The following is a 15000-nucleotide window of genomic DNA, read 5'->3' as shown; positions in this document are numbered from 1 at the left end:
TGAAGATTCAATCACACCCACAGTCACGTAGACCAAATCTGCAGGCAGCCTATTGTGAAGGAATAGTTGTTCCTCTGCCAGGGTGTCATATGCTAGCTAGCTGCTCGGTTAAAAGCAGGGTTGCGCAACAACACAGAAACACAGTAATACCTTTGCTTTGCTCACAGTTGAATTGCTATTGGACACATGCTGTACATCACAGCTCTTCTTTTCTAGAGACGACAAAACAACACACAGGTTTTGATGGTCAACCAGAAAGCCCTTCCTCTTTGGTTCCCTGTGTATCCTTTCTTCTTTCTCTTCTTCTATTGTATCACTTGAACTTCAAGGGAAGTCATTTGGCCCAGTTGACGTTGACCTAGAATTTAATGCAATTGACCTTCAGCTACACGTCTATTTCTGTCTGGTGTACTTAGCACATCTAATGAGGTGCAGGGAAAGGATGTTACTCCGCAGATAGAGGCTGAAGGTGTGTGTGTGTGTGTGTCCCTGCATGTGTGCTTCTGCGTGTGTGTGTGCATGAACGTGTGCGCGTGACTCTGGGATTAGTGTAAGTCATGGCAGTGCAGCTGGACCATGTGTGTACAGAGGCCACTGAGAGAGGGGGATTAGAGGTAACTGATACTTAGTACGAAATGTAGGAAATGAGCAGTGGCTAACTCTCCTCTCCTCTCCTCCCCTCTGTCACCCCCCTAGCACACAGCCCCCAACCCCAATCCCCACACACTACCCAGCTCTCCTCTCGTCCATCACCAGCCTTCAGCTCTCCGAAGGAAGATTGTCATGCAAACTGAGGCCCAGGCTTCAGAACTGATAAGAGGGCCTCTCATTTCAGAGGCCTTTTTTCTCTAAACAAAGATGAGCTGGGTTTGGGAGACAGTGAGTGACAGGAAGAGACAGGGACAGACAGGGGAGGGGGCTCAGTGGGGTTGATTGAATAGCTCCATGTCATCATTCAAGTGGGCCTGCTTGCCTGGGGTGGGGTAATTGTGGAGGGATATTTGGATATGTATGGAGCGTGTGTGTGTGTCAAATAAAATAAAATAATTATTGGTCACATACACATATTTAGCAGATGTTATTGAGGGTGTAGCTAAATGCTTGTGTTTCTACCTCCAACAGTGCAGTATATCTAACTATATGCTTGTGTTTCTACCTCCAACAGTGCAGTATATCTAACTATATGCTTGTGTTTCTACTTCCAACAGTGCAGTATATCTAACTATATGCTTGTGTTTCTACCTCCAACAGTGCAGTATATCTAACTATATGCTTGTGTTTCTACCTCCAACAGTGCAGTATATCTAACTATATGCTTGTGTTTCTACCTCCAACAGTGCAGTAGGATCTAACTATATGCTTGTGTTTCTACCTCCAACAGTGCAGTATATCTAACTATATGCTTGTGTTCCTAGCTCCAACAGTGCAGTAGGATCTAACTATATGCTTGTGTTTCTACTTCCAACAGTGCAGTATATCTAACTATATGCTTGTGTTCCTAGCTCCAACAGTGCAGTAGGATCTAACTATATGCTTGTGTTTCTACCTCCAACAGTGCAGTATATCTAACTATATGCTTGTGTTCCTAGCTCCAACAGTGCAGTAGTATCTAACAATTCACAACAATAAACACAAATCTAAAAGTAAAATAATGGAATTAAAAAATATATAAATATTAGGAGTGGCACTGACTAAAATACAGTAGAATAGAATGCAGTATATAAATATGAGATGAGTAAAGCGGTATGTAAATATTATTCAAGTGACTAGTGTTCCATTATTAAAGTGGCCAGGGATTCCACGTCTATGTATATAGGGCAGCAGCCTCTAAGGTGCAGGGTTGAGTAACCAGGTGGAAGCCGGCTAGTGATGGCTATTTGATGGCCTTGAGTTAGATGCTGTTTTTCAGTCTCTCGGTCTTAGCTTTGATGCTGACCTCGCCTTCTGGATGATAGCGGGTTGAGCAGGCAGTGGCTCGGGTGGTTGATGTCCTTGATGATCTTTTTGGTCTTCCTGTGACATCGGGTGCTGTAGGTGTCCTAGTTTGCCCCTGGTGAAGCATTGGGCAGACCGCACCACCCTCTGGAAAGCCCTGCTCTTACGGGCGGTGCAATTGCTGTACCAGGCGGTGATACTCTCAACAGGAAGCTCTCAATTGTGCATCTGTTAAAGTTTGTGAGGGTTTTCTTCAGCCTCCTCAGGTTGAAGAGGCGTTGTTGCGCCTTCTGTACCACACTGTCTGTATGGGTGGACCATTTCAGATTGTCAGTGATGTGTACGCCGAGGAACTTGAAGCTTTCCACCTGTTCCACTGCGATCCCATCAATGTGGATAGAGGCATGTTCCCTCTGCTGTTTTCTGAAGTCCACGATCGGCTCCTTTGTTTTGTTGACATTGAGTGAGAGGTTATTCTCCTGGCACCACTCTCCCAGGGCCCTCACCTCCTCCCTATAGGCTGTCTCGTCATTGTTGGTAATCAAGCCTACTACTGTTGTGTCGTTTGCAAACTTGATGATTGAGTTGGAGGCGTGCTTGGCCACGCAGTCATGGGTAAACAGAGAGTACAGGAGGGGGCTGAGCACGCACCCTTGTGGGGCCCCTGTGTTGAGGATCAGCAAAGTGGAGGTGTTGTTTCCTACCCTCACCACCTGGGGGGCGGCCTGTCAGGAAGTCCAAGACCCAGTTTCACAGGGCTGGGTTCAGACCCAGGGCCCAGATGAGCTTGGAGGGTACTTTCGTGTTGAATGCTGAGCTATGGTCAATGAACAGCATTCTTACATAGGTATTCCTCTTGGATAGGGCAGTGTGCAGTGCGATGGCGATTGCATCGTCTGTGGATCTATTTGGGCGGTAAACAAATTGAAGTGGGTCTAGTGTGTCAGGTAGGGTGGAGGTGATATGATCCTTAACTAGCCCCACAAAGCACTTCATGATGACAGAAGTGAGTGCTACGGGGCGATAGTCATTTAGTTCAGTTACCTTATCTTTCTTGGGTACAGGAACAATGGTGGACATCTTGAAGCAAGTGGGGACAGCAGACTGGGATAGGGAGAGATTGAATATGTCTGTAAACACTCCAGCCAGCTGGTCTGCGCATGCTTTGAAGACGCGGCTAGGGATGCCGTCTGGGCCGGCAGCCTTGCGAGGGTTAACAGACTTAAATGTCTTACTCATGTCGGCCAAGGAGAAAGAGAGCCCACAGTCCTTGGTAGTGGGCCGTGACGGTGGCACTGTGTTATCCTCAAAGCTGGCGACGTTGCTGGTTTTCCATTTGTTGTCCGTGTCTGAGCCATTGAATTGCGACTCCACTTTGTCTCTATATTAACATTTTGCTTGTTTGATTGCTTTATGGCGGTAATAACTTCACTGTTTATATTTGGCCATATTCCCAGTCACCTTGCCATGGTTAAATGCGGTGGTTCTGTTTTCAGTTTTGCGCGAATGCTGCCATCTATCCATGGTTTTGTCACGCCCTGGCCATAGAGAGGGTTTTGTTCTCTATTTTGGTTAGGCCAGGGTGTGACTAGGGTGGGCATTCTATGTGCCCTTTTCTATGTTTTGTGTATTTCTTTGTTTTGGCCGGGTATGGTTCTCAATCAGGGACAGCTGTCTATCGTTGTCTCTGATTCGGAACCATACTTAGGTAGCCTTTTCCCACAGGGTTTTTGTGGGTAGTTAATTTCTGTTTATTGTTTTGCACCTTACGGAACTGTTTCGGTTCTTCTCTTTGTTATTTTTGTTTAGTGTTCAGTTTATTAAATAAAGCATGAACACTTACCACGCTGCGTTTTGGTCCGATGATTCCTCCTCTTCAGACAACGAAGACTATTACAGGCTTATGGTTTGGGTAGGTTTTAATAGTCACACTGGGTACAACATTTTCTATACACTTCCTGATGAACTGACTCACCGTATCGGTGTATTCGTCTATGTTATTCTCAGAGGCTACCTGGAACATATCCCAGTCGGCGTGATCAAAACAATCTGCAAATATGAATTCCGATAGGTCAGACCAGCGTTGAATAGACCTTAGCACGTGTACGTCCTGTTTGAGTTTCTGCCTATAGGAAGAGAGAAGCAAAATGGAGTTGTAATCAGATTTGCCGAAGGGAGGGCGGGGGAGGTCCTTGTAGGCATTTCGAAAAGTTGAGTAGCAGTGGTCCAATGTTTTACCAGCACGAGTACTCCCGTCAATGTGTTGGTAGAACTTCGGTAGCGTTTTCCTACAATAAATGTGGTCTCAGGATATGTGGATTCCAATTTTCATAAAGTCCACTGTAGTTCTTTGAGGACCGTCATGTTATTGTCTTGAGCGGGAATACACACGGCTGTGACTATACCCGAAGAGAATTCTCTTGGGAGGTAATATGATTGGCATTAGATTGTAAGGTATTCTAGGTCGGGTGAACGGAAGGACTTGAGTTTCTGTATGTTATCAAATCAAATCAAATGTATTTATATAGCCCTTCTTACATCAGCTGATATCTCAAAGTGCTGTACAGAAACCCAGCCTAAAACCCCAAACAGCAAGCAATGCAGGTGTAGAAGCACAGTGGCTAGAAAAACTCCCTAGAAAGGCCAAAACCTAGGAAGAAACCTAGAGAGGAACCAGGCTATGAGGGGTGGCCAGTCCTCTTCTGGCTGTGCCGGGTGGAGATTATAACAGCACATGGCCTAGATGTTCAAATGTTCATAAATGACCAGCATGATCAAATAATAATAATCAAAGTAGTTGTTGAGGGTGCAACAAGTCAGTAACACAAGAGTAAGTGTCAGTTGGCTTTTTCATAGCCGATCTTTGAGAGTATCTCTACCGCTCCTGCTGTCTCTAGAGAGTTGAAAACAGCAGGTCTGGGACAGGTAGCACGTCCGGTGAATAGGTCAGGGTTCCAGCAGGTCTGGGACAGCAAGTCTGGGACAGGTAGCACGTCCGGTGAACAGGTCAGGGTTCCATAGCTGCAGGCAGAACAGTTGGAAGTGGAGCAGCAGCACGGCCAGGTGAACTGGGGACAGCAAGGAGTCATCAAGCCAGGTAGTCCTGAGGCATGGTCCTAGGGCTCAGGTCCTCCGAGAGAGAGAAAGAAAGAAAGAGAAAGAGAGAATTAGAGAGAGCATATTTAAATTCACACAGGACACCGGAAAAGACAAGAGAAATACTCCAGATGTGACAGACTGACCCTAGCCCCCCGACACATAAACTACTGCAGCATAAATACTGGAGGCTGAGACAGGAGGGGTCAGGAGACACTGTGGCCCCATCCGATGAAACCCCCGGACAGGGCCAAACAGGTAGGATCTAACCCCACCCACTTTGCCAAAGCACAGCCTCCACACCACTGGAGGGATATCTCCAACCACCAACATACCATCCCGGGACAAGGCCGAGTATAGCCCACAAAGATCTCCACCACGGCACAGCACAAGGGGGGGTGCCAACCCAGACAGGAAGACCACGTCAGTGACTCAACCCACTCAAGTGACGCACCCCTCCCAGGGACGGCATGGAAGAACACCAGTAAGCCAGTGACTCAGCCCCCGTAATAGGGGTAGAGGCAGAGAATCCCAGTGGAAAGAGGGGAAACCGGCCAGGCAGCGACAGCAAGGGCGGTTCGTTGCTCCAGCCTTTCCGTTCACCTTCACACCCCTGGGCCAGACTACACTTAATCATAGGACCTACTGAAGAGATGTGTCTTCAGTAAAGACTTAAAGGTTGAGACTGAGTCTGCGTCTCTCACATGGGTAGGCAGACTATTCCATAAAAATGGAGCTCTATAGGAGAAAGCCCTGCCTCCAGCTGTTTGCTTAGAAATTCTAGGAACAATTAGGAGGCCCGCGTCTTGTGACCGTAGCGAACGTGTAGGTATGTACGGCAGGACCAAATCGGAAAGATAGGTAGGAGCAAGCCCATGTAATGCTTTGTAGGTTAGCAGTAAAACCTTGAAATCAGCCCTTGCCTTAACAGGAAGCCAGTGTAGGGAGGCTAGCACTGGAGTAATATAATCACATTTTTTGGTTCTAGTCAGGATTCTAGCAGCCGTATTTAGCACTAACTGAAGTTTATTTAGTGCTTTATCCGGGTAGCCGGAAAGTAGAGCATTGCAGTAGTCCAACCTAGAAGTAACAAAGGCATAGATTCATTTTCTGCGTCATTTTTGGACAGAAAGTTTCTGATTTTTGCAATGTTACGTAGATGAAAAAAAGCTGTCCTTGAAACAGTCTTGATATGTTCTTCAAAAGAGAGATCAGGGTCCAGAGTAACGCCGAGGTCCTTCACAGTTTTATTTGAGACGACTGTACAACCATCCAGATTAATTGTCAGATTCAACAGAAGATCTCTTTGTTTCTTGGGACCTAGAACAAGCATCTCTGTTTTGTCCAAGTTTAAGAGTAGAAAGTTTGCAGCCATCCACTTCCTTATGTCTGAGACACAGGCTAATAGCGAGGGCAATTTTGGGGCTTCATCATGTTTCATTGAAATGTACAGCTGTGTGTCATCCGCATAGCAGTGAAATTTAACATTATGTTTTCGAATGACATCCCCAAGAGGTAAAATATATAGTGAAAACAATAGTGGTCCTAAAACGGAACCTTGAGGAACACCGAAATTTACAGTTGATTTGTCAGAGGACAAACCATTCACAGAGACAAACTGATATCTTTCCGACAGATAAGACCTAAACCAGGCCAGAACTTGTCCATGTAGACCAATTTGGGTTTCCAATCTCTCCAAAAGAATGTGGTGATCTATGGTATCAAAAGCAGCACTAAGATCTAGGAGCACGAGGACATCCCAATCACACCATGAGTAGTTGATCATGAAACATACACCCCCGCCTTTCCTCATTCCGGACAGTTCTTTATTCCTGTCTGTGTAATGTACTGAGAACCCAGCTGGCTTTATGGACGGGGACAGCATATCCTGAGAGAGCCATGTTTCCTTGAAACAGAGTACGTGACAATCCCTGATGTCTCTTGAAGGAGATCCCCGCCCTGAGCTCGCCTCCTTAAATATCCAGAGACTGAACATTAGCGAGTAATATACTCTGAAGCGGTGGATGGTGTGCAGTAGCTCACTGGCATTACGACCAGGAATAGGAATTTCCGAAGAAGAGGTATTCAGAGTGGACTTTTAGTCCGACTCAAGAGGCGGTGGATGGTGTGCAGTAGCTCACTGGCATTACGACCAGGAATACTACTTCTATTCCGACTCTTGAGTCAGACTAGAAGTCCACTCTGAATACCTCTTCTTCGGAAAGTCGTATTCCTGGTCGTAATGCCAGTGAGCTACCGCTCTGGGCTAATAATGTAGCAAATAACACACTAAAAAACTAAATACTGCAAAGTTCCTTAGGAGCTAAAAGCAGAGCTACCATATCTGTCGGCACCATCGTATAATGTGTGTGTGTGTGTGTGTGTGTGTGTGTGTGTGTGTGTGTGTGTGTGTGTGTGTGTGTGTGTGTGTGTGTGTGTGTGTGTGTGTGTGTGTGTGTGTGTGTGTGTGTCTGTGAGAACAGGAGAGTCAGGTTCTATTCTACTATGGCAGGAACCAGTTCATGTTGTTGACAGATCCTGATGGATATTTATGTTCTCCGCTGTCCTAGTTTCTCTCTCTCTCTCTCTCTCTCTCTCTCTCCACCCCGTCTCTTTCTCTCTCTCGTTCAATCTCTCCGCCTCTCAGACCATCTAATTTACTATCTATTTCTTGACGCCACACAGGGTTTGTCCTTATCAAAGGACTTGTCAAACACATCGCCCCAGAGTCTTGTTTACTGCTGTTATTATTGCATAAAAGTTGACACCACGCTCACTGAGGTTCTACTAAATAATAATAATATATGCCATTTACCCTTTTATCCAACGTCATGGGTGTATACGTTTTAAGTATGGGTGGCCCCAGGAATCAAACCCACAACCCTGGTGGTGCAAGTGCCATGCTCTACCAACTGGACTCTTCGCTGACCCTGTGTTCAAATCAAATCGTCAATCAAATGTCAAATACACATATTATGCAGATGTTTGATAAATGCGTATGTTCCTACAGTACAGTAATACCTAACCGGAATACTGTAGTGTTTGTAACATACAGGGTCAAGGGGATTGCTGCAACTCCCAATCAAATCAAATCAAATGTATTGGTCACATACACATGGTTAGCAGATGTTAATGTGAGTGTTTGCGAAATGCTTGTGCTTCTAGTTCCGACAGTGCAGTAATATCTAAAGGGATGGAATAAGAATATGTACATATAAATATATGGATGACCGATGACCGAGCGGCATTGGCAAGATGCAATAGATTGTATAAAATACAATATATGTACATATGAGATGAACTGCTGCAGAAACAGTGTGCATACCAAATAGCACCCTATTCCCTATTTAGTGCACTGCTTTTGACCTGGGCCCTTAGAGCTCTGGTCCAAAGTAGTGCACAATAGGGAAACGGTGTCCATTTGGGTCACAGACACAGTCATCTTTTTTAAGGAATGGTTAGAGTAGAGAGGTTGATTTGTTACTTCAGTATTGGGATTGTTCCTGAGACTGATCTAAAACACATTTTCCTCAAGCACATTGAAGCTGTTAGACGTTTAGGAATTTAGGCTGTAGACTTAGAATACAGTTAGTTTGATATGAAAATGTATAAGAAAAGCATACGCTTGACAGTAAGCAGCTAGTGACAAATGGCTCTCCAATCCAATGACATATTGCTGCTGTACTTATCATCAATGATTAGCTCTAGTATCAGCAGCAGCAGTATCAGTAAGGTCAAATAGGTTTTTCATGGATTTAGGCCAAGGAATTACAATATAGTTTGATGTAAAATGTATATAAAAAATGATTATCTGCATTAAGTGGTCAAATGGCTCTCAGATTCCATACTGTATCACTGCGGTTTATCATCAATGATAATCTAGTTGCAGTAGCTGTAGTATTAGTAGCAGTAAGATATGTTGAATTTAAGCAAAGGAATTTGAACATAGTTTCATGTAAAAAATGTGCAACAGAAAGCAATAAGTGTCAGATAGCTGACATATTGCTGTCAGTAGCGTCAATGATTATCTCTAGCAGGAGTAGTAGTAATAGTAGGGGTATTCGTAGTAGTAGTAGTTATGGTAGTAATAGTAGTAGCAGTAGTGGTAGCAGTAGGAGTAGCAGCAGTAGTAGTAGTAGGAGTTGTTGTAGTAGTAATAGTAGTAGTAGTAGTGGTGGTAGTAATAGTAGTAGCAGTAGTGGTAGCAGTAGGAGTAGCAGCAGTAGTAGTAGTAGGAGTTGTAGTAGTAATAGTAGTAGTAGTAGTGGTAGTAATAGTAGTAGCAGTAGTGGTAGCAGTAGGAGTAGTAGTAGCAGTAGTAGTAGCAGTAGTAGTAGTAGTAGTAGTAGTAGTAGTAGTAGTAGTAGTAGTAGGAGAAGTAGTAGGAGGAGTTGTAGTAGTAGCAGTAATAGTAGCAGTAGTAGTAGTAGCAGTAGCAGTAATAGTAGCAGTAGTAGAAGGAGCAGGACTAAGTAGTAGTAGTAGTAGGAGGAGTTGTAGTAGCAGTAGTAGTAGCAGTAGTAGGAGTAATAGTAGTATCAGTAGTAGTAGTAGTAGTAGTTGTAGCAGTAATAGTAGCAGTAGTAGGAGTAATAGTAGTAGTAGTAGCAGTAGTAGTAGCAGTAGCACTAATAGTAGCAGCAGTAGGAGTAATAGTAGTAGTAGCAGTAGTAGTAGTAGGAGGAGTTGTAGTAGCAGTAGTAGTTGTAGTAGTAGCAGTAATAGTAGCAGTAATAGGAGTAGTAGTAGTATCAGTAGTAGTAGTAGTAGTAGTTGTAGCAGTAATAGTAGCAGTAGTAGGAGTAATAGTAGTAGTAGTAGCAGTAGTAGTAGCAGTAGCACTAATAGTAGCAGTAGTAGGAGTAATAGTAGTAGTAGCAGTAGTAGTAGTAGGAGGAGTTGTAGTAGCAGTAGTAGTTGTAGTAGTAGCAGTAATAGTAGCAGTAATAGGAGTAGTAGGAGGAGTAGTATTAGTAGTAGGAGGAGTAGTAGTAGCAGTAGCAGTAATAGTAGTAGCAGTAGTAGTTGTAGTAGTTGTAGCATTAGCAGTAATAGTAGCAGTAGTAGGAGTAATAGTAGTAGGAGTAATAGTAGCAGTAGTAGTTGTAGTAGTAGCAGTAGCACTAATAGTAGCAGTAGTAGGAGTAATAGTAGTAGCAGCAGTAGTAGCAGTAGTAGTAGTAGTAGGAGGAGGAGGAGGAGGAGGAGTTGTTGTAGTAGTAGGAGTAGCAGTAGTAGTTGTTGTAGTTGTAGTAGTAGGAGTAGCAGTAGTAGTTGTTGTAGTAGTAGTAGTAGTAGTAGTAGTAGTAGTAGTAGTAGTAGTTGTTGTAGTAGCAGTAGTAGAAGGAGCAAGAGTAAGTAGTAGTAGTAGCAGTAGTAGTAGTAGTAGTATTAGTAGCAGTAGTGGTGGTAGTAATAGTGGTAGTAGTAGGAGTAGTAGTAGTAGTAGTAGTAGTAATAGGAGGAGGAGGAGTTGTAGTAGTAGCAGTAGTAGTAGTAGTGGTATTAGTAGTAGTAGTAGTAGTAGTAGTAGAAGTAGGAGTAGTAGTAATAGTAGTAGTAGGAGGTGGAGGAGTTGTAGTAGTAGTATTAGTAGTAGTAGTGGTATTAGTATTAGTAGTAGTAGTAGTGGTATTAGTAGTAATAGTAGTAGCAGTAGCAGTAGTAGTAGTAGTAGTGGTATTAGTAGTAGTATTAGTAGTGGTAGTGGTATTAGTAGTAGCAGTAGCAGTAATGATGGTCATCTTCTTCTTGAACAAGGCTAGCCCTGAGGTACTACAGCTGTGTCCACCTCCCACTCCTCCCACCCCTCCCTCCTTCTGTCCCCTGGCTTTCTCTCTGTTTTATCAAATTCCTCATTTTATGCCCCCTTTTTCTTATTTTTGAAGTTTCCCCAATTTTGTCAAAAGGCAAGCTGGTGGTTTGGTTTGAGCCCAGGGTGTGAGTGAAGGGGGAGAGGAGGGAACGGGGAGAGGAGAGGAGGGAAGGGGGACTGAGGAGGGAAGACTGGAGGAGGGAAGGGGAACTGGAGGAGGGAAGGGGAACTGGAGGAGGGAAGGGGAACTGGAGGAGTGAAGGGGAACTAGAGGAGGGTAGGGGAACTGGAGGAGGGTAGGGGAACTGGAGGAGGGAAGGGGAACTGGAGGAGGGAAGGGGAACTGGAGGAGGGAAGGGGAACTGGAGGAGGGAAGGGGAACTGGAGGAAGGAAGGGGAACTGGAGGAGGGAAGGGGAACTGGAGGAGGGAAGGGGAACTGGAGGGGGGAAGGGGAACTAGAGGAGGGAAGGGGGACTGGAGGAGGGAAGGGGAACTGGAGGAGGGAAGGGGAACTGGAGGAGGGTAGGGGAACTGGAGGAAGGAAGGGGAACTGGAGGAAGGAAGGGGAACTGGAGGAGGGTAGGGGAACTGGAGGAAGGAAGGGGAACTGGAGGAAGGAAGGGGAACTGGAGGAGGGAAGGGGAACTGGAGGAGGGAAGGGGAACTGGAGGAAGGAAGGGGAACTGGAGGAAGGAAGGGGAACTGGAGGAGGGAAGGGGAACTGGAGGAGGGTAGGGGAACTGGAGGAGGGTAGGGAAACTGGAGGAGGGTAGGGGAACTGGAGGAAGGAAGGTGAACTGGAGGAGGGTAGGGGAACTGGAGGAAGGAAGGGGAACTGGAGGAGGGAAGGGGAACTAGAGGAGGGAAGTGGAACTGGAGGAGGGAAGGGGAACTGGAGGAAGGAAGGGGAACTGGAGGAAGGAAGGGGAACTGGAGGAGGGAAGGGGAACTGGAGGAGGGTAGGGGAACTGGAGGAGGGTAGGGGAACTGGAGGAGGGTAGGGGAACTGGAGGAGGGTAGGGGAACTGGAGGAAGGAAGGTGAACTGGAGGAGGGTAGGGGAACTGGAGGAAGGAAGGGGAACTGGAGGAGGGAAGGGGAACTGGAGGAGGGTAGGGGAACTGGAGGAGGGTAGGGGAACTGGAGGAGGGTAGGGGAACTGGAGGAAGGAAGGTGAACTGGAGGAGGGTAGGGGAACTGGAGGAAGGAAGGTGAACTGGAGGAGGGAAGGGGAACTGGAGGAGGGAAGGGGAACTGGAGGAGGGAAGGGGAACTGGAGGAGGGAAGGGGAACCAGAGGAGGGAAGTGGAACCGGAGGAGGGAAGGGGAACTGGAGGAGGGAAGGGGAACTGGAGGAGGGTAGGGGAACTGGAGGAGGGTAGGGGAACTGGAGGAGGGTAGGGGAACTAGGAGGGAAGGGGAACTGGAGGAGGGTAGAACGAAGGAGGCGAACTGGAGGAGGGTAGGGGAACTGGAGGAAGGAAGGGGAACTGGAGGAGGGTAGGGGAACTGGAGGAAGGATGGGAAGGGGAACTGGAGGAGGGAAGTGGTACTAGAGGTGGAAAGGGGGACTGAGAAAGGGGGGGGGTTATAGGTTAAGTTTAGGCTAGCCCTGTGGTTTCCATTGAAGGTGCTAGGGGGAGGTGGGGGCAGTAAAAGTTAGAATTTTGGCCTCCCTGTTTTTTTATTTTATGATTGGGGCTGCTTTTTTACGGGCCTGGACCTACAACTGCTGGTGTGAATAGCTGCCCAAGGTGACTGGATCCTAATAAAGGCCTGGCCAGCTAGGAGACTGTCTTTATAAGCCAGTTCATAAGCCTGGGCCGCTATTAAACCATGCCAGGGCTGAGGAATTTAGGGCCAGGAAACAAGACAAAATAGGGTTTGTGTGTCTGGGGGTGGTAGGTTTTGGAGGCTGGTGCTGGAGAAGTCGGGAGGTTGAAGTTTGAGGGGTGACCGGCCGTGAAAGTTGAAAGAAGTGTTATTAGGGAGGGGTCTGCCTCTTACTGAGAGTTTGCAACGTTAACTAGCATGTGTGACTGCCTGGTGTGTGTGGGTGTGTAATGCGTGTGTGTGCCTGTGAGCATGTTGTGTTTTGTGCGCCTGTGTGTGAGTGAGTGGCTTATGGAATCCATACAATGCATAGCTCAGTGCACAATGGCCTTATTTAGAACATCAGCAGCATGTGACGTCAGTGGTACGACAATCAGCTTGTGTGACTGGGTTTGAACAGGATTGGCAGAAGTCTGCAGTCTGCAGCAGTGGGATTTCTTTCTACATGTTGGTCTCTCATCTTCCTACACCTTAGCTACCTTGTCAGGTGTGTGCTAGATTTGTCCTGAGGTTGTGTTAAGTGGATGCCGGTCTCAGTGAGTCAGTCAGTGGCAGTCAGTAGGCTGTTTGGGAACGACTGACAAATCCCTAGCTGCAGCAACAGCCCTGCCCATTCAGCTACCAGTCCTTATCAGAGACTGAGATCTGTCAATCTAATCAATGTTAAACTGTTTGTTTTCTTTACCTCTGTCAATCTGAGCCCCTCCCAGCTCTAAAACGCACACTAATCTCTGATCTGTGACCTGAGGGCCCGGCTGGGGGGGGGGGGCTATGCTAAAACCCTACACCCCCAACCCGAGTGCTCCGTTCTTCCACCTCTGGTCTCTTGGCCCTCCCACCCCTACGGGAGGGCAGCTCCCGCTCAGCCCAGTCAAAGCTCTTCTCTGTCCTGACACCCCATTGGTGGAACCAGCTTCCCCCTGAAGCTAGGACAGCAGAGTCCCTGCCCATCTTCTGAAAACATCTGAAACCCTAGCTCTTCAAAGAGTATCCAAAATAATCCCACAGTACCCCCCTCGCACCCCCTCCTAAATAAAAAGAAATAAAAAGCCTTTGGTGAACCAGCACTGGCACTTGACTCTTTCCCCTAAATGTAAAATGTCAGTCTTCTCCCCACAAATAGTCAGCCAAAACCTCTCGCCGGTCTTTATTTGTTGTGTTTTAACCTTAGCACGAGTGAATGAAACTGTACCACAAAGGCTCGCTAACAACTCTATTCGACTGCAAGCTAAAACAGAATAAAATCAGCAAACAAATCAACCTCTTTACTCTTCTCTCTGTAGCGGTGGAGACCCAGAGCACCAGCTCTGAGGAGATGGTCCCCAGCTCTCCCTCTCCACCTCCCCCACCACGCATCTACAAACCCTGCTTCGTGTGCCAGGACAAGTCCTCTGGATACCATTACGGAGTGAGCTCATGTGAGGGCTGCAAGGTGAGGAGGCCCCTGCTTCATCTTCATCTTCCTCATCATCACTACATATACACTGACATGACACACAAAATAAAAAAAACTAAGTGTGAGACATAAAAGTGAAAGTATAGAATGTCAAGATATTGAGACATTACCATAAGAATGTAACAGAAAGAATCCTGGATGAGGAAATCATAACAGTACAAAAGATACAAAATGTTTCTGTTGTGAATTTGAAAAATGGACACACATGAAAGGTTGAAATAAAGCAGACGGATATGTGACTGTTACAATGCCGTTCATTCTATTCCATTCAACCATATTTCATAATAATTCTCTCTGTTAATTTCTCAGTATGTGACCGTTACAATGTCACTCCCTATATAGTATTTAATCTGTTCTTTTTCCCTCTTTTCTCTCTCTCTCTCTCTCTCCCTATCGCTCTCTCCTTCTCTCTCTCTCTCTCTCTCTCTCTCTCTCTCTCTCTCTCTCACACACTCATTCTCTCTCTCTCTCTCTCTCCTTCCCTCTATCGCTCTCGCTCGCTTGCTATCTATCTATCTATCTATCTATCTATCTATCTATCTATCTATCTATCTATCTATCTATCTATCTATCTATCTATCTATCTATCTATCTATCTATCTATCTATCTATCTATCTATCTATCTATCTATCTATCTATCTATCTATGTTGATGTCTCCAGGGTTTCTTCCGACGCAGTATCCAGAAGAACATGGTGTACACCTGCCACCGAGACAAGAACTGCCAGATCAACAAGGTCACCAGGAACCGCTGCCAGTACTGCCGACTGCAGAAGTGCTTTGAGGTTGGCATGTCCAAGGAAGGTGAGAGACGTAAGAGGGGCTGTGGGATGGGATGAGGGATGTGGAATGGGATGTGGGATG

The 15000-nt window shown here is 46.1% G+C and overlaps 1 protein-coding gene across 2 annotated transcripts in view; it reads left to right on the top strand.

Annotated features, from left to right (window-relative positions):
- The window catches only part of LOC106572508 (retinoic acid receptor gamma-A), a 122044-nt gene that overhangs the window by 99998 nt on the left and 7046 nt on the right, over positions 1 to 15000 (top strand). For both annotated transcript variants that reach the window (XM_045696298.1, XM_014146737.2), the window contains 2 exons: positions 13964 to 14112; positions 14799 to 14940. In XM_045696298.1, coding sequence (XP_045552254.1) covers positions 13964 to 14112; positions 14799 to 14940 — 291 coding nt within the window. The remainder of the gene's footprint in view (positions 1 to 13963; positions 14113 to 14798; positions 14941 to 15000) is intronic.

This window comes from Salmo salar, chromosome ssa15 (genome assembly GCF_905237065.1).
Source record: "Salmo salar chromosome ssa15, Ssal_v3.1, whole genome shotgun sequence".
Classification (NCBI taxonomy): Eukaryota; Metazoa; Chordata; class Actinopteri; order Salmoniformes; family Salmonidae; genus Salmo; species Salmo salar.
This window is presented reverse-complemented; position numbering and strand designations above follow the sequence as displayed.